An 18,500-nucleotide genomic window follows, 5' to 3' on the forward strand; every position below is an offset into this window, starting at 1 on the left:
AATCTGCTTCATGATCAATGAATTGCCTAATGATTTTGGCTGTAATCCTGTCTGATGATCACCAGACTATCTGTAAATGTTAGATTTTATCCTTACAAAACACCCCAAAACTGATTTCATGTTTTCATCAATAGAGTAGTAATATGATTTGAGGATGGATCATTCATGGATGTGTAGTAGAGAGAGCAAAGTATCGACCCCGTGTTCAGGATGTCTTCAGCCCATCAATCTGCATGAAGCGGATGATTCAGAGACGCAGAAAGAGTGTTCTGCTTATCCTCTGCTCTGCTGGAATGTCACGCTTTGCATCCTCTGGATATGACAGGGTGAGCTGGGGGGTGAGTGTTCTGCACTACCTCAAAACTTATTTTCCTTCATGCCTAGCCCCATTCTCTTCTGGGAATGGATTTAAACTGCAACCAAGGCAACAATATGTACCAGCAGCAATAAAAAGTCTCCGCTGCTAAAGCAATGAGGCATTTTAATAGGATGAGCTGAGACTGTTGTGAAAGCAACCAAGCTTCCTCTCCCTCGCTGTCTGTTTCTTCCTCAGGTTCTGAGAGTTACAATTGTTTGAAGTCTGGATTCAATGGGGATCTGGATGATTTAAGGTGAAAACGAACAGGCTAGATGTGCAGAGTGGAGGCATGGGGCACACGGGGGAGTTGGTTGTGATCTGATCATTATCTGCACCTCCTGTTGTGAGGAAGGCATCATAACACCCAGGCAGTGGCCCTGAAACACTCCACTTGGGAGAATAATACTAAACACTTTCCATGCTCCTTTTTTGTTTCTTTTCATGTCTGAGCACAGACGTACAATAGATCTCTTTCTCTCAGACTCCCAATGAGTGTGACATTAACGGAAAAATACCGCCTTCACCACATTCAAGGCTGCTGTGCCAGACTTCAGTCAGACACCTGTGCTATCATCAGATCTCATTCTTCTTCCAAGTACACTCTTCTTGGAAGAGAAGACAGTCTTCTGCTACCTGAGCCAGAGAGTCAAGGGAATCCCCTCAAGTGAGCAGCTCGTCGAAAGAATTCACATCTTGCGCCCATAGTTTGATCCTCTCCAGAAAGACATCTAGTAGGTCTATAAAACACAACCAGGAAGCAGAACTTCCCCCAACCGACATGAATACTCTGACATATGGTGGTGATACACAAGATACTCAGTGAAGCAGAGAACTTATGCCTGTATTCTCTACAGTCAGTCTCATTTTCATATATATATATATAAAAGAGTACTTCGCATGCATGCATGCATCCAAGTTATGATGAGGGCCCCATGTGAAGCAAATGGGAAAGAAACGTACTACACAACAACTATGAGGAATATCCTCATTAGTCCATTCCCCTCTCTTGACTCCCCTGCCAATAAAAGCCACTTTCGTAATGTGCTCTTCTCCAGAGTCATAACCTAACACAGGAAATCCACATTAAATGCCATTTTCAGCTAAAATCATCTGGGAACCAAACACCAGTCTGAGCCAGTGGGAAGGAAGTGGTTAAGGTAGCACTTTGGCTTTCATGGATATAATTAGCATACGGAGACACATCAGTCTCACTGATAGGAATAATATCGTCTCAGAGCCAGAGTGTCAAACCGGAAAGCAATTCAGTGCTTAGTGTCATGGTTAAAGAACTCTTCATTTCGCCTTGAAATGGCTTTCAGGGACTTGCTCTGTGAAGTTTCATTCAGATAAAGCTAAAGCTGGAAAATTGAAGTGCGGAGGAATGTCTGTTGGAGATGTAGCCTGTCTTAGAGTTGGCATCTTTCTACCAGGTCCCTTTTCTGGTTCTGCTCCACTGCCTGTCTGCTGAAACTACCGCTCAAAAGTTTGGACACACCTCTTCATTCAACTCAATGAGAAGGTGCGTCCAAACTTTTGACTGGTAGTGTACCGTATACACGACCTGGCTGCCTTTTTTCAGGCTCATTTTCTACAAGGTGGCAGTTTACAGCATGTGTTGCATGATGATGGCGCTGCAGCCATCTGCCACCCAAACCAAAGGAAAAGCCTTCTCCAGCTGGTGTCCAGGGCAGCACTTCTGTCACCTCTGGTAATAGACCTATAAGACACACTAAGGTCAGCTGTCAGCCGTCACCTCTGGCCCTTCAGGAATGCTACAACATGGAATCAGTAATGAAAACCCGATAAACTGCAAACTTGGAAATATACCGAAGCAATTGAAACAATACAGGCGAGCTTCCTCTGACCCTGTTTGGACACGAAAGTGGATATTTGCTGCCCAGCTGCCCTCTTTATGCAGCTAATGTCAGGAGTGGAAACTCGTTCACGTGTCAAAGTCCACCAAGCTCCTGCCCCCTCAGACAGCCTGAAATGCTCTGTCAGTTCATTACTGGTGCATGCCTTCCACTACAAAGGAAAACAAACAACCACAGAGTCATTATTTATTTACCAACCTCTGTAAAACTAGGGCTCCCAATGTGCCGGTAAATACTTCTAAGAGTTATTCTTTCATTAAGAGCTAAAATGTGGATTGTACAATTAATATAAATTAAATATGAAATAACACACTCGCAAACGGTTACAGGCCAAGTTGGAGTATTTCGTCACTCCTACACGCTCATGACGGTTGTATTGACTTGCCTGTTTCATTACATATACTAAAAAATAATGTTTTAATTTTGCGCATTAATCTGTTTAATCTTGTAACAAAGTAATGAAATAAAAATGAAACTAACCCAGAATGTGAAAGTGACAAATTTACCGTCATTTAAGAGGGTAATCAGCTCTGCAGCTTTAACGATTAAATCTCTGCCTCTGTGTTTGCATCTTTTCCAAAACTAAGTGCAAATCTTCCCAGTGTGCTCGCATTTCCCATCTGGTATTGGAATCCCTGCAATGCCGTGATTAGTTATTTTACTGGAGGAAGTCTGGTGTGGAAGAGAAGAAGAGAGGGAGAAATGCGAGTGAGGGGCTGCCTCTCTCTCACCATTGTTTGGACACAGTTTCTCTCACACTGCATTGACCACAGACAGGGCGTGGCTGAGGGAGCCCCAGCGGGGAATATGGGGGGAACGTGAGAGGGGGGATACAGTGCATTGCATATTTGCTCAGTGTGTGGACAGCGAACAGGAAGGCGGGTGGTCCCTGGAGAGAGTTGCAGAGAAAGAGCTGGGGTGAATGGGGATTTTGCCCCTGTAGTTTGGCAGTGTGTTCCCAGCCCGGCTCATGTGCACGATGAAGTAATGAGAGACCTGGGCCTCCAACAAACTCAGGCCAGATGGGGAGAGGATTCCACTCTACAATTACTCTGCAGCAGAAAGCATTAGAGGCAGAGCAGCTTCTCCTCTACGGAGAGAAGATAATCACTGGGTCTTTTGGAGAATACTTAATCAACGTGCGTGCTAGTTTGGAGAATGTCTTTTAAGGTTTCAGCTGTGCTATCCTCCTCTATCTCTGAATACAGCATCCTTGTGTTCTGTCTTGTCTTGATGTGCAGCTGAGTTAGAATTACTAGTAACAGTATTTTGTTCACTTTATTTGTCCTGTAATACATTAGGGGAAACATATAGGGACATTTTAAGTTTTTGCAAAGATGAAGGAACAATTTAAGATGCTTGGTCCTGAGGGAGAAACACTGAAGTCTCCTAAATCATTAGACAAAACTATAACGGCCTTAAAGGTTAATTGTTGAAATTTGTCAATTATAAACCCATTTTTTTTCTTCTGTGTTATGGTGGATGGTTGATAATATTAGAATAACAATGCGGCCCTGCCAATGAGTCCCCACTGATTAAGGGCAAGCACCAGTGCGCAACAAATCTCATTTCACTTGGAAAACAAACCCATGGCTTCGTTCATTAAAAACTGACCTCAAAGCTGAAAGTGAACTTATTTAAATTATTTTTGACAGATTTCTTTTTAGCTTGCACTTGCTGTTGGCAATGCACACAGCAGAAATTTTAAGCTCAGTTAAGCAATATTTCTCAACAAATATCTCCTGGTAGCTCTGGTAGACCTCTCATCTTCTTCAGTGAGATTTATTAATGAACCAGATATTTAAAACACATATTATTCAAGCTGAATGAGTTTATATATATATATATATATATATATATATATATATATATATATATTTATGAAAATTGCTTTTCCTGCCATTACCCTGAATACCTGAAATAACTCCATTCACTTTCTGCTCCAGGAGCCCTTCGGGAAAATTGACTGCTTTCTCCTTTTGTGTTTAACAAACCGTTCACTCTCTTTTGTAAGCAGCTAAGTGGTAACCATGATATATCTTACTAACAGCTGCCTCATGGTTGTGATTGAGATGGGGTTATGGATTAGTATTGACTGATTACCTGGAGCCTGTGAAACGCACTTTCTGTCTGACCAACAGCAAGGACACGGATCTGCCCAATGTAAATAATGTGATAAACCAAAATGTATGCACACACTTATACAAATTATTTACAACTTCTGTTCTTTGTGACAAATTGTTGCTGTTTCTTTCCTCACAAATCAGTTGGACCTGCAGTTTACAGTATGTTGGGTAAAGAGGGACGGCTAATAATAAAGTGGCACCTTCACCCAGGCTATGAAGACATAATGTCAATAGCTTAAATACTCAACTTTACTTATAAACAAGGATATGTATGTTACACAGCGGGTTAATCCCGGTTCAGGCAGTAGACATTTAAGGCTTGTGTAGGTGTTACCCCTTGTTCCACGGAGTTAATTCAGTAAAAAGGACTCCAGGACAGACTCCAACAGGAACAGCAGGCTGAAGTGGTGTGTTTATGGTCTTATTGGACATCTGTCAGAAATGTTATTGCAGCTTCACAGGGAGGTGAAGCACAGCAAATATTCTGACATTTTGGCACAGCACAATATATTTACAGGAAGTCAGTTCACGCATATTAAAAAACCTCTGCTTTGATCCTGCACAGAGTGGAGCTAACAAATGGACTAACAAACAGCCTGGGCCGGAGAGGGATACATACCTAAAGAACATTTAATCTCCCCAAGCCACTGGACGCTGCTGCTGCTGCTGCTGCTGGCTTATCGCACCCCAAACTGCCTCGTGAGAGAGACTGCCCAGACAAATCATCATAAACTTAAAATCTTATGAAAACATGTTTGGACTAAGAGGTTCTCAGGCTCAAACATTTAACGCATTCAAGGTGAGAGCTGTCTTTCTCGGTTTGGAGTAAATGAGGGAGGTGGAGGACTGTGTTTGGTTTGCTCAGTCACCTGACCGCTGGCCTGGCCTCTGGGAACAGGAAATATGACATCACCACCCTGACATTCAGGAATGTGGGAATGTCAGGCTGCCTGTTAACACGGCCCGAACAAGACGGAGACAGAGAGCAAGCTGGATGGACACGACAGATAACTCAGTGCAGCTGAGTTATTCCAAGCCCGAAGACTGAGGCTGCGTAAAATAACACATAGCAGCTTTCATTTGTATTGAAACGTTGTGTTGACAAGGAGAGGGAGCTGATACGAAACGGTACATGATAACATTACAAGAGCTTAATGGAGGACATTAGAGAAAAAGTTAAAAAATTGCTACAGTGTCATCCAGCGTCCAGAGCTGCTGTGCTGAACCATCAAATACGTACTGTGGGTGGCACAAAGATATAAACCACAGAATTCAAAAGTGCTGCGTCACGATAACCCTCAAAATTATAAAACTACTGCTCAAGGTTTGGCCATCTGATAAACATATTGATCTGGATCCTAAAAAGTCAAGCTCCCATCAACCATTGCATGTTTGAAATCAGACTCAACATGTATCATACAATACCTGTACCTATTACAGCTATGGTTACCTCACGTCAATGAACTGGACACAATGAACTGGTGTACTGTAACGCAAGCTGCCTTGTTCACATGAATTCCTGCACTACTCAGTGTGAAGTAGATGAGCCGCCATGAACACTGTCTGATCAGTAGACTGACAACAGTGAGTAAAATCAATATCATCAATATCATCTGACTGCATGCTACATACAGAGCTGGCTACACTGACTGTTTGCTTCATAGCTCCTCATACTGTGGCTCGTAGTTTTTCTTCTTCTGAACTCGGTACATGCTGGTGTTCGTTGATGTGATTGGTTCAAGCTAGGCCAAAACACAAAGTGATGGGCGGATGATTCACCTGCTCAACAGTTTCCAAGGACAACTTCTCAGGTCATCTAGTTTACACGATGTAAACCTGTTTTGAGACGGGATTCCCTGAGGAGTTCACCTCATTGTTAACGAAGCATGGGCGAAATAAAGCAGCAGCAACTATCTCTATTTCTCTCCAATGCGGTAATTTCCAGCCATTGTTGTGATATCCTCAATGTTTACTGCTTGACCTTATAGCACATCCAGATTAAAGTCTCACATTGCTGCTTTGTTTAAAGGGTCAGCTTAGCAATTATGCACAACGTTGCAGGATTAACTAAGAAAGGTCAGAAGTGAGGAAGCGAAGGACCCTCTCTCTGTGTGGTGACAGTGAGCTGCTCGATAGGGGATGGTCTCAGTAACCTCTGGGCTTCTAAACATCCAAATCTAACGCTTGTATTGACAAAGCAGTTGCTCAGTGCATAGACTGGAACACAAAAGAAGGTATTTGCTGTTCAGTTCACACATCAGGGCAACAGGAAAACTAGGTTACCCACTTCACGCTTGTTCCAGTCAAACAAAATCAAAGTTATCATTAATGAATCCAAGATGTCAGCTTCATTAAAGTAGCTTACCAGGAAGGTTTAATTAGACCCAGGACATCGACTCAGACACGCAGAAGCAAACATAAAATAGAAAAAGATTACTGTCAAGTATTATCAGTGCAACACCTAAATGTGAAACAATAATTATTTTTAACACCAAGAGAAAAATAAGAAAGTACCCTGAAGCCAGAACAAATTAAGCCACAATGAGCAGTCCTGTGAAGGTTTTTTCGTTCCTTGTTCATCACATTTCTTCCCCAGCTAAGTGACGGTGCCATGGTTTCACCGGCCTCCTTCCGAGATGTCGGCATTCAGTTTCTGGGCCTGAAGCACAAATTCTCCAAGCAGACCCACTGCCAGTTTAGAGAAGGAGCCAGTGCTGGAGAGAGCGCAGCCCCAGAGGAGCCCAGCTGATGCCTGGGAAACCAAACACTGACCAAGTCTGGCCCACGCACTCAAACCCCAACCCCTCCCATCTAATAACAAAACTCTGTCTGTGTCTTGTTCTCTTTTCCCTTCAATCTGCTGCCTTTTCCACTGTCATTCCCAAGCGGAGTTCAGTGGGAAATGAAAGTCGGGGGAGGAAAGATTGGGATGATATTTGTTACACTGTTGCACATTCTCTGAATATTTCCTGTTGATTTCAAAACAGTCCCACATGTTCATGTTCTCACTCTCGCACACAGAGAGGAAGAAGACGGGGCGTGAGCGTGTGCACACACTCATTCCCACACACGCATTCACATACATGTACGTGCGGTGACACTCACCCCGGTAGTGAAGGCTGTCATCGTGGTGGTTGTGCTGGTGGTGGTTCTCCAAGGCAGGGGGGCTGCTGGCACCCAGCTCTGCCAGTCTGCGGCTGGTGGCAGAGAGCTCGGAGCGGAGGTTGGTCACTTCCTGACTGGCAGACTGGATGGCCCCATCAATCCTCTGTGCCAGCTGTTTGTTGTCCTCCATCATTTTAAGGATTTTCCCCTGAGGACCAAATCCACACAGAGCAGCATGGTGTCAAGGGGAGCATTACAGGGGGTGAAGCCGAGACCCTTTCCTCCTCCACCACCTCTTCTCCCCTTCTTCTCCTTCTCCTCTTCCTCCTCCACCTGTGCTTCTTCTCTCACAGTTTGCTTCACACATAAAAAACAAACAAACAAACAAACAAAAAAAAACCACCGGCCCCTCTTCTGTCCTGCACTGGGCAGTTGGAGGATGATGTCTACCTGTTACTGCATTAAGAATAACGTCTGTGTGTCCAAGCACCACACAGTCAGAGAGAGAGAGAGAGAGAGAGGGAGAGCACGTGTGTGCCGGGGCAAAGGAGAAAGAGAGGAAAAGAAAAAAGCAAAGCGAGCAGAAAGAGAAAAAAAAGACAGAGCAGAAAGAGAGATGCAGCCCAGAAGGCGGAGGGGAAAGTGAACGCTCCCGCCGAGGAGAATGTGCTGTGAGCAGCTGCTCTCAGAGAGGACCCTGCACACACTGAGATGACATGCAGCCTTTTAAATGGACTGTACCATGTGCTGGAGGACCAGGGGAGAGGGGGGTGCAGTTGGACTGAGCTGCTCTTCAACGACTCTCTAACTGCAGCGTGTGGTATGTGTCCCACACCCCGTGGAGTCTGTAATGAGTTAGCAATTGGGTCTGTAATAGGAAAAAAATACAGATTGTTTCTCTGTACTTCTCCTTCTTTCTGTTACCCCACACTCAGAGTTTGGCAGCAGTGTTGAACCCTTTGACGAGCACTTGTCAAGCCCTCCGTATCTTTTCTCTTTACTCTCCCTTCCTCCCTCCCTCACACACCCGCTGTCTTTTTGTCTCTACCACCCCCTCTTTTTTCATTCCATTATATATTCATCTCTTTGTCCTGGGAAAGCTCACCCCCACATCAGTGGAAGGGGAAGGGGGCTGGCACAAGGGGAAAACATTTCAACTCTCAGTGCAAACTTAGCAGAGGACAGAGCTCAGCCCTCAAATGGGCTAAACACAAAGAGCAGAGGCCTGGAGAATAACAATCGACCTATGGTGAGAACATAGTGGAGTTTTACTTCTTCAATCAAAAGCAGTTGGAAGGTTTATATCTCAGCTTATCTGTGGGCCCAGCGAGCGAACGCCACCACCATCAATTCTCATCTGTGCAACTGTAAAGTCCCATCACACACACAAAAGGTTAGCGACGGGAGGGAAGACTGTTCATCTTAACTTTAAACAACCATGGACAACGGCTGAGCTATCACAACTTAAAATCTCCATTTGACATTTCATTTTATGAGGAAGAAAACACTTCCTGTCTGGGAGGAACCCGAGGCTGATGAGTGATACATCAGTCCAGGGCTGTTGTCCCAGGCTCAGGTGATAACGACTCGGTGTTCACTGACATTCCCTCAGTGGTAAATGGAGAATGGACAGCAGACACATGAGATAACTTGTTGGTTATACTGGTAGTTTGTTCAGAGCACACAGCTTTGTGATGAGGTCCTTACGGGGCCGGCGCTGAGGTTTATTCTCGTGTAGCTATCAGCCGTGGGCCCACTGAAGCTTGAGTCAGTTCAATGTTGAATGATATGACGATGTGCATTATGTCAAGACGAGAGAACAAGGATGCTATCACGTAAACCTTTGCAGACAATAAGAGTGCTTTCAGAGAAGAGTGGATTTACAAGACTGCTTGAATCTATAAATAATTTCTCCTCTTTAGAATATTTACAACATGTCAATTTACAACAAACAAGGATTCATGAAAGTTGTAAAAGTTTTTAAAGTTTTAAAGCACAGATCTTAACAAACCATTGTAGAAGTAAATAAAAAGCTGGACTGCAGTGGTTGGTTAATCAAGTGATTAGTCCGTCAACAGAACAATTTCGATAATTGGTTAATTATTCATGAAGGAAAATGTGAGGACTTTCTGTTTTTCAGTCATTTACGTCAATGTACATTGAATAACTTTGGGTCCTCAAAAAAGGCACAATAAATTAGTAAGGGTTAAGACAGTTTAGGGTTCATACATTGGGTAAAATAAAGAATATATAAACTCTCTAACCATAACCCCTGTCAAGTTATTTCAGTAAAAACCAATACGTCAGGCTGTTTGCAGTGCAAGGAGACAAACTAATGGATCTCCTCAGTCAGCAGGTATTATCCCCTGGAGACCATTCAGCTTGTCCTCTGTCTCCTTCTTTATCTATTTATCTCTGTGTTTGTAACATAAAATCTCTCTGCAATGTCATAACGTCCGCACTTATACTCACAACCAGACAGTCTCAAAGACCACAGTTATTACAGTCTCTAGAGTAGGTCCACAGCAGCACTGCCATGTTTGATCACATGTTAGCAGATCATTATCTCCGTCTAGACAGTCACATCACTGCCCCCGATCGGAGCACTAGCCCTGATGTGTCGCTGATCAGTAAAGGACAAATGCTGTGTGGTCTGTGAACCAGGGCTTGGACGAAGGCCGGGATCTCCAGTTCTTGTTTTTATGTAGCAGGGTCCCGCTATGCTGGTGTACTTTTAAACAATGTGACAGCTAAGTCTGGCTTCATATGAGGCCATCATTACAGTATGCTCTGAGCTGTGTTAGGGCTTCAAGCGCTCAACTGTGGTATGCGAGGAAATGAATGATTTCAGGGTCAAGGGTCGCAGCGTGTCCCAGATACACATCAATAACTAGACAAATACTTTGAGGACACATAATTCATTCCAAAACACACAAAGTTCTCCTCTCTCTCCACAACTGGGCTGAAAACGTGTATGACCAGGGTCAGAGACCTCAGGCCACAGAGCTTGGATGACTCTGTTAAATAACCACCTCTCCCCTCAGCACTTCTATGGATTTAGCTAACTTTTCCAGACCTGGCCAAGCATTTGTGTTGTTAGCTGGCTCACTTGTTTGATGTTATTAATGGGAAGTTTAATTATGTGTGTTGTGAGCGTGCAGCTAAAAAGAGGCATTGATAAACAGTCACTATGACTGCCTGCCTGGGTTAATTGAATATCGACTAATCCTCCACACGTTGGAACGCCTTCCATTTTTCCCCCAATAACAAAGTGATATAATGCCGTGCTTAAGTGTTTATACAGGTCTTATCAGAGGCTTGGGGAAAATATACAATGCAGTCTCCCAGCCTCTCTAATGACTATCAAATATAATGGAAAGAAATATATATGGTGTGAAAGTGATGTGTAAATATGGGATATTTTCATGTGTTAACAGGATGAGGGGGGATGTGGAGGAAGAAGAAAGGTGTGTGGGATGGAATGTTGTGAAGTGTTTATTACTCCATGCAAGGGAAAATGCACTCTGTGAACGAACAAATTATTTCCATGTGAAGGATGATGTGAGAGCAGAAGATCTATCAGGTTGTGAAGGAAGTCTCGACTCTCAGAGCTCAGCAAAATGCTGATCGAGGAGTCTTCCCACATAGCTGCCTGGTGGGCCACAGTCCAGGGTTAAGGCTTTCACATCCAGAGGAGTATAGCTGGTGAGCGGCATTTTGCTCCTTAAGAGGAGACAGTACTGTTTATTGAGGCAGCCAGGGTGGTGCAGTAACATCTCAGCTCAGACCTTTAAATAAACACAACTTTAGACATGTGCTACAGATGCATCAATGACATAACTTCAGGAGCCAAAAGAGCAGCAGTAGCCCTTGTATTGTCTAAGACCAATTAATATTTCCAGTCTGCTGCTGGAAATGATCACCTATTATCACTTTTTGAATTTACTGGTTAGGGTTGTACGATTCTAGAAAAAATGTGAATCACGATTTATTTTTTGTTTGTTTGTTTGTTTGTTTTTTGCTTAGAATTGAGATCACGATTCTTTGGCATGATTAGTTTTTTTTTTACAAAATGTTTATTGCATTGATGAACTTTAACAAAACAAAACAAAACCATTCCAATGGTTATTCAAGTAGAGTATCAAACATTGAGATTTCCTTAGAATGTAGACGATACGTTTGAACAAGAGTCTTGTTAGCCATCCATATTACTCTCTTTAACGCTGACTTCTCTCTGCTTCTCTCCCTCACTGTTTCCACACACTCGTTTCCCTCCAAATCAGTTGTGACTCATTAGAGAATGGACATGGGCCTTCTGCTGGTGTCCTGTGGGTTGAGGATTTCACTGTTCTTCATGTTTTTTTTTTTTTTTTTTGTTTGTTTTTTTTCTGTGTGTGTGTCTGTGTCAGACTGGATACTGCTGTGGATGGCTGCTGCCATCAAGGAGTGTCGTTGCTATGGGGTGGGGGTGTCTGGTCTTGTGTAGGTGGATGGTTCATGTCTAAGTAACAACCACATGAAGGTCAGGTCCAAAAGTTTCCCAGATGGTCAATATTATTTACTATAATAGTCAGTGGTCATAATGTTACGCCTGTTTGGTGTATAAACACACTTTATAACTTTAATGCTATAGTGCTGAGTCTTTGATATTAAATACACAAAAGCTACCGTTGCAAGCTGACATGAAACACATCACTATTGGTGGGTCAGACACCAAATTTAATGCGTGGTATACTGGGAAAAAGAGATAGACAATCCCCTAATAAGCTTAATCAACACTGCATGAACTCAATTGGCAAAAGGTTTGGATGTAAAGGGCATTCATTTATGTGTTGAGGCCCTAGACTTACAGCTGTAATATGATAAAGGTTTCTGCAATCAAGTACCCTGAGAAAAATTAACATTCCACACTCTTTTAGTGTTGTTCTTCGAATCTCATTCCTGAGGGGAATGCCGAGTTTCTTAGCTGCTCCAGTATGTTCATTATGTCTGTTTATGTGCAGTTGGCGCTGTGCAGATAGCACACAGTAAGATTTTAGGGTAATTTAAGATAAAAAAAATTGATGCACGCTGTGACTGAAAACAATGACGACAAGAGCAGTGACAGTGAACCAGAACACTAAAGTAGCTGCAGGCAAAACCAAAAGCTCTGCAGAACCGAGAGCAAACTGCAGTTTAGTGATTATTCTCCATGGGTTCATCACATTACGCGCAGTCATTTGATGTTTTGCCAAAATAAAAAACATTGACCCCTGCTTGCTTTTGTGTCAGGAAGAATGGGGTCATTTGTGGATATATTAGACAATTCATATTTTTGTACACAAATGTCGGTGGATTCGACAAAACACATCTTATGTGCATGTACACAGTGATAACTATCTACTGAATATTGCTCCAACTAAAGACATCTTGGAGCTTCACATAGCACAAATTCTCTTTGAGAGGCAGCATATGAATGAGAAGTACTTTTAATTTGATTCTACTGTTTATGATCAGATCTGGGAACAGAAGTATTAAGGGTTCATTCCATGGTCAAGTAATAACAGGCCCCTTTGGTTAATTGGCAGTGAGAATGACGAAAGAAAAAATCCTCCCAAGGAATGAAGCCAGGGCCCATCTCTGGAGGGCTTTCATACAGCAGGGTGTGAACATTACGGTTGTTTATATGTTCCACAATGAACTGAAAGTATGTCTCAGCCTCCACACAGAGCTGCTCGGAGTCTAAACTTTCACCAGACAGCAGCTCTAGATTTGTACATTTCAATATGTCAAAATATTCAGTCTGCAGGGGACTGAAGAAAAACAGTAGGTTTCAGGACATTTTATCCTGCAATGAAGGCTGACTCAGTACACACACACACACACACACACACACACACGCACACACACACACACACACACACATAGACACACACACACACAGTCTGTCTGCCGACATCAAAAACTACAAGAGTTTGTATTCTTTGCCTGCAAACAGGTTAATTGGCACTGCATTTGCCTGTTTGGCAACAGTATAGTGTGTTTGTGTGTGCGTGAGGGATAATACATGGTGCTTCATGACAAGAGACGTTTGAGTGTCTCTTTATCAGCCTTTCAAATTAAAAGAAGGGTTATCTGTGCCACTACCCCTCTGTCTTTTGTCCGGCATCTGTGAAAAACATGACACTTCTGACATAACTGGCCTTTGTTGGTCAGTTTGAATACAACACCGGTTTCCCACAGCAGTAAAGTAGACTGAGACACACTGTCCTAACATTGTGCGTGATTCATTTGTATAAGAATACGGGCTCTATGGAACTACGCAGCAACTGTCTGTTGTTTGAAGCGTCCCTTTGACAGCACATAAAGAAGACAGACAGTTAAAAACTATAGAGGTTCAGTCACTGCTTTGAATGCTCACACACAACGCAGATTTACCAAACGGAAATGTCACAGCTGGAGGAAAAGATAGGGTATTTATGTCTGTGCAAGTGACAAAGACAGAAAGCATTTTGCCCCAAGTGGTGGCACACAGGGACAGAGGGGCATTGATGAAGTAAGCTGTGAATGACAGGGAGCGGAAACTTTTCCTTTTTGTATGTTAGGCTTTTTCATTCATCACTTTCTCTCTCTTTACAACATTGTTGTTCCACATGCTTTCCAGTATGTTTACTACTTAGTTTTATTGAGGAAACTGTCTATGAATTCACCAAAGAGAACATAATCATCGCACGAAAAGTGTAATGTGAAAGGTTGTCAATTGCAGCAACGATTATCTTTACTCTACTGAAAGGTCTTTGGCATTTATTCCTTTCTGTTCACCACTTGCTGCTTTCATATATACATATATAGACACTACATAGAGCTCTTCATGGCCTACGTCACTGTGACATCACAATGTTAACTGGAGGCAAAACAGAGGGAAGCTTGAGGCGACACTGTCACTTCCAACCATGAAAATGTCGTCTTGCTGTATTTTTTGGTGCCAAAACCAAAAAATCTAAAAGACTAACTTGAGGTTTTATCACATAGCAGCCACTGCCAGTCGTAGACAACTTGGCTGACTTAGTTTGGCTTTGGCGATTGAAAAAAAGGATTAGAGTGAGGCAATCAACAATGCACACACTTCATATCAGATAAGATTAATATATAATACATCATCAGTTTCAGCCTGGATAACATCATGGGGTTAGATTAAATCGTGACTGAAATTATGTTAAATTGATGCTTATTTAAGGGATTTCTTGTTACATGTTAATGCTAATGCTAACTGCGAGTTAACGCAAGTTACTTGCGTGTTTCAGGTGTGTCCAACAATGGTTCCACTTACTTCTTGTTAATATCTTTGCGGGCGAGACTTAACTCGATAAAGACAGACCAGACTTCGTCCCCTCTGTGTCTCCAGTGAATGAGAGTATAGGGCTCGGCAAATATATTTCCACTGTCAGAGTCAACTTTTTAAAATAACACTCACGGTCTCGGAAAGTGAGCGTATTAGTATATTCTCTAAAATGTACGTTTTTTTCTCCCATTCTTGCCAAAACATCCATAGAAATATGCTAACCACCATTTACAAGCTATTGTGTTTGAGATGTGAGGCATCCAGTTAAGCCCCGCATCACAAAAAACGTCAAAAAGTGTTTACAAACGGTCATCGAATTGAATGAGAGTGTTTATTATTGACACAGACCAACAGCAAATTAAAGGTGTGAGTGAATTTATATCTCAACCAGCATCTGATACAATATCAAACAGAGTATTTTCTAAGTAAATCTATCAAATGCACTTGACTACATAGTCAGCAGCTGCAGCCTTTAATAATTGAAGCTTCAGTGCACTATCAATAGGTTGCTGAACATTGAAAAGCGTGAAAAGCGGCTGCTCCGTTCCTCCTCTGCAGCAAAATTTTGGTGGAGATGGAAACTCTGATTCCTGAAGCTTGCCCATGGACGGAGAGATAACACCTAGAGAGAAGTGGCTATTATTTGCTGTCAGCAAACTCAGCACATCCATCACACAAAATTGTCCCCAAGTTCCACTTCAACACCTTGCAGTCATGTCCGTTTCCCATCACCAATAGTGTGGTAATAATAAACAGTTTGACAGGCTTTCCACTTGGAGATAACCGTCGACAAGGTTGCAGATGAAACACACTGCCAGAGGCCTTGATGAGTATCAAGATAAAGGCTTGTTTCCAGGACTCTGGGGGAATAACAGGCACGGAGGACGCAAGGAGGACGGTGGAAGGCACGTTGGTTATGATGAACTTCAAGACCCTCAGGATGGGACATAAAACATCTGATGATGGAGAAGCAAACTGCGAAGGATGTTATTTTTTCATCCTCTCAAATCCCTTCTCTGCACTGGGACCCATTTTGCGTTTCGCCTCATTACCCCTCAGCCTCACTTCTGCTCCCTGCTGACTGTTTTCTGCAATTGCTTCCTCTCCCAGTGGTCTTCAGAATCAATTTTCAGGCCTTTCCCTTCCTTCACATTTCCTCTGTGCCCCTGTCGTATATTTTTTCCCCTTTGACAAAAGCATCCAGACATGCAGAGCTGAATGTTGCGGTTATCTCTAATGGCGTACAGATCGCGGTGAGATCACAAACAGAGCCAGCGTTCACACACTCCGTGTGTGGCATGTAGCATTACACACTCTGCTGCTTTGTCTAAATGAGTTTATCACCTTCTGTCACAGTTTTGTGGTCTCTCCTGCTAGACATACATCCCACTAGTGATGTTCAGAAGAGAACGTTTCTACAGTTTACAGGTGAGATGAGAAATATAGTTCTCTGTTATACTCATTGACAAAATTTAAGTGCCATTTGAATGAAACATAAACAGCAGATACTTTATCACAGTCGTTATTCCATGTAAAAAAAAAAAAAAAACCTACTGTGCCAGTAATAACTACTGATCAACGGATGAAAGGAGCTGTCTCTGAGTAATGCTCTCAGAGTATTTTCTACAACACACAGTGAACCTCATTCATTGCCAACTCTTCCTCCATTAATCTCTGTCTTCCTTTTTTGGAGCAATAGACTGATTTTCAGATAGCAACTGCAGTGGAAATCACTCCGACAGAGGTCTCCCTGTTGATTTATGATATTAAGTTATTTATTGGCTAATCAGAGCAGTTTGCTGAGAGAAGATTAGAGTACACCCCCAGAAGACAACTGGACAAGACTTGGATAGAAAGATGATGGGGTAGGCCAGCTGTATTCTTTGCTTTCTCTTTATAGAGGAAACTTTGGGAAAGTTTGTTTACTTTCAGAGCTAAGGATTATCCCCGGTTAACAGAAGGCTTCTCATGCAAATACACTATTCACCACAACATTAAAACCACTGACAAGAGAAGTAAATAACATTTGCAATCTTGTGACAATACACTGTGTTGCTGGGAAAGTTTTGGACCTGGCATTCATGTGGGTGTTACTTTAATATGTACCACCCACCAAGACCAGACCAGGCACCCCCACCACATAGCAATGACACTACAGCAGGGCACAGCCTGACACACACACACAAACACTTTAGAAACAACAAAGAAATATGAAGAACAGCAGTAGGTGTTGACCTGACCTCCAGATTCACTAGATCCCAAACTGATCATGTATCTGTGGGATGATCCACAGAGGCCCCTCCTGTCATAGGACCCAAAGGCCCCACTAACAACGTCCTGTTAACAGACACCACATGACATCCATGTCTATTCTCTGACACAACTGTTTGGGAGGCACAAGGGAGACTTACACAATATGGTGGTCATAATCTTATGCCTGATCGATGTAAATGCACAATATAAGGAGCAAAAAGTATTCCTTACTAGTAATACTATCAACAAGTTTCTAAGATTCAATCATTTCGATAATTTGTTTGGAAAATAAGCTTCATTGTTATATGAGAAGACTCTGGTTTTAGTGTCAATTAAATTAATTGGTGGATTAAACACATATGACTGGTTCAAGCACCATCATTGAAGCACTGAAAAACGCTGAATCCAGATCAACTTTCATTTATAGCGCGTCAAGTATCCAACGTTTGCTTGTAGTTTCATGTCGCCTGCTTCCATGAAAAACTACCTGTGGCCTGTTGTTTTTTTCCGCATGTATATTTACTACAGTAAATATAAGGCTACAGCTTTACAAACTATATTAGCTTAGCTGATAGTTTAGCTTAGCACAAGACTGGAAACAGTAGGAAATAGCAATCCTCACTCTGAAGGCTGCATTTCTAGGGCTCACTAACAGGATGTCTGTTGATAAGTTAGCTTTAGCTTTTGGGTCTGGTGCCTCCATTTTGAGTCTGTACGCGAAATTAAGGATAAAGAGACTAATGCATTTGTTTGCATCTGTAGCTTCTTGCAAACACAAGAGCGGTATTGACCTTCACTTCTTGAGTGTATTTACTAAAATTTAAACATAATTCCTCTTCTATGGCTACTAATTTAAAAGTAATAAAGGCCACTGCAGCGAAAACTCTCCTTTTAGCTGAGGCAACACAAGAATTGTCTGCAAAGGAGACCACTGCCAGATTTACTGTGGCACTGCAGGCAAATCACTGACAGACAGGTTTAGGGGGAAAAATAATGTGCAGCACTGAGGACGGATTAATCCATATCTGAGAACAGCTTCGGTTCAGTGCATTGATAAGGAGCTTATCCCCCTTGTTGGTGAATGTAAAGGCATATCTGCAGAGCCTATTGATTAAGAGACTCATCTCACTATCACGTGCTTCCACTCAAGAGGACAGTTCCAGTGAATAGCAACTCCACAGACAATGATCACTCCATCACTGCTTCATCACTGTCCTCACATGGCTACTTTGTATGCATGTCAGTGCACTGTACTGTCCAATTTCTTCATGCCAATGTGACATCCACAGTCCGCTTCGCATGCAAATAAATGCATAATATAAGCAGCACAAAGTGTTCCTCTTCAGTCATAGTCTCAACAAGGTTTTTAAGCAGAAAAAAAAAACTGAGTAAAAATATTTAAATGTAACAGAGGAAAATCCGCATTTCATTGTTACAACAATAACCATGAGGGCACCAAGAGA

At 42.5% G+C, this 18,500-nt stretch overlaps 1 protein-coding gene across 1 annotated transcript in view; it reads right to left on the reverse strand.

Moving 5' to 3' along the window:
• The window catches only part of kaznb (kazrin, periplakin interacting protein b), a 106,164-nt gene that overhangs the window by 51,673 nt on the left and 35,991 nt on the right, over positions 1-18,500 (reverse strand). Inside the window, exon 3 of the mRNA XM_047583231.1 lies at positions 7,464-7,671. Within this exon, the coding sequence (XP_047439187.1) occupies positions 7,464-7,671 (208 nt within the window). The remainder of the gene's footprint in view (positions 1-7,463; positions 7,672-18,500) is intronic.

This window comes from Mugil cephalus, chromosome 4 (genome assembly GCF_022458985.1).
Source record: "Mugil cephalus isolate CIBA_MC_2020 chromosome 4, CIBA_Mcephalus_1.1, whole genome shotgun sequence".
Lineage (NCBI taxonomy): Eukaryota > Metazoa > Chordata > Actinopteri > Mugiliformes > Mugilidae > Mugil > Mugil cephalus.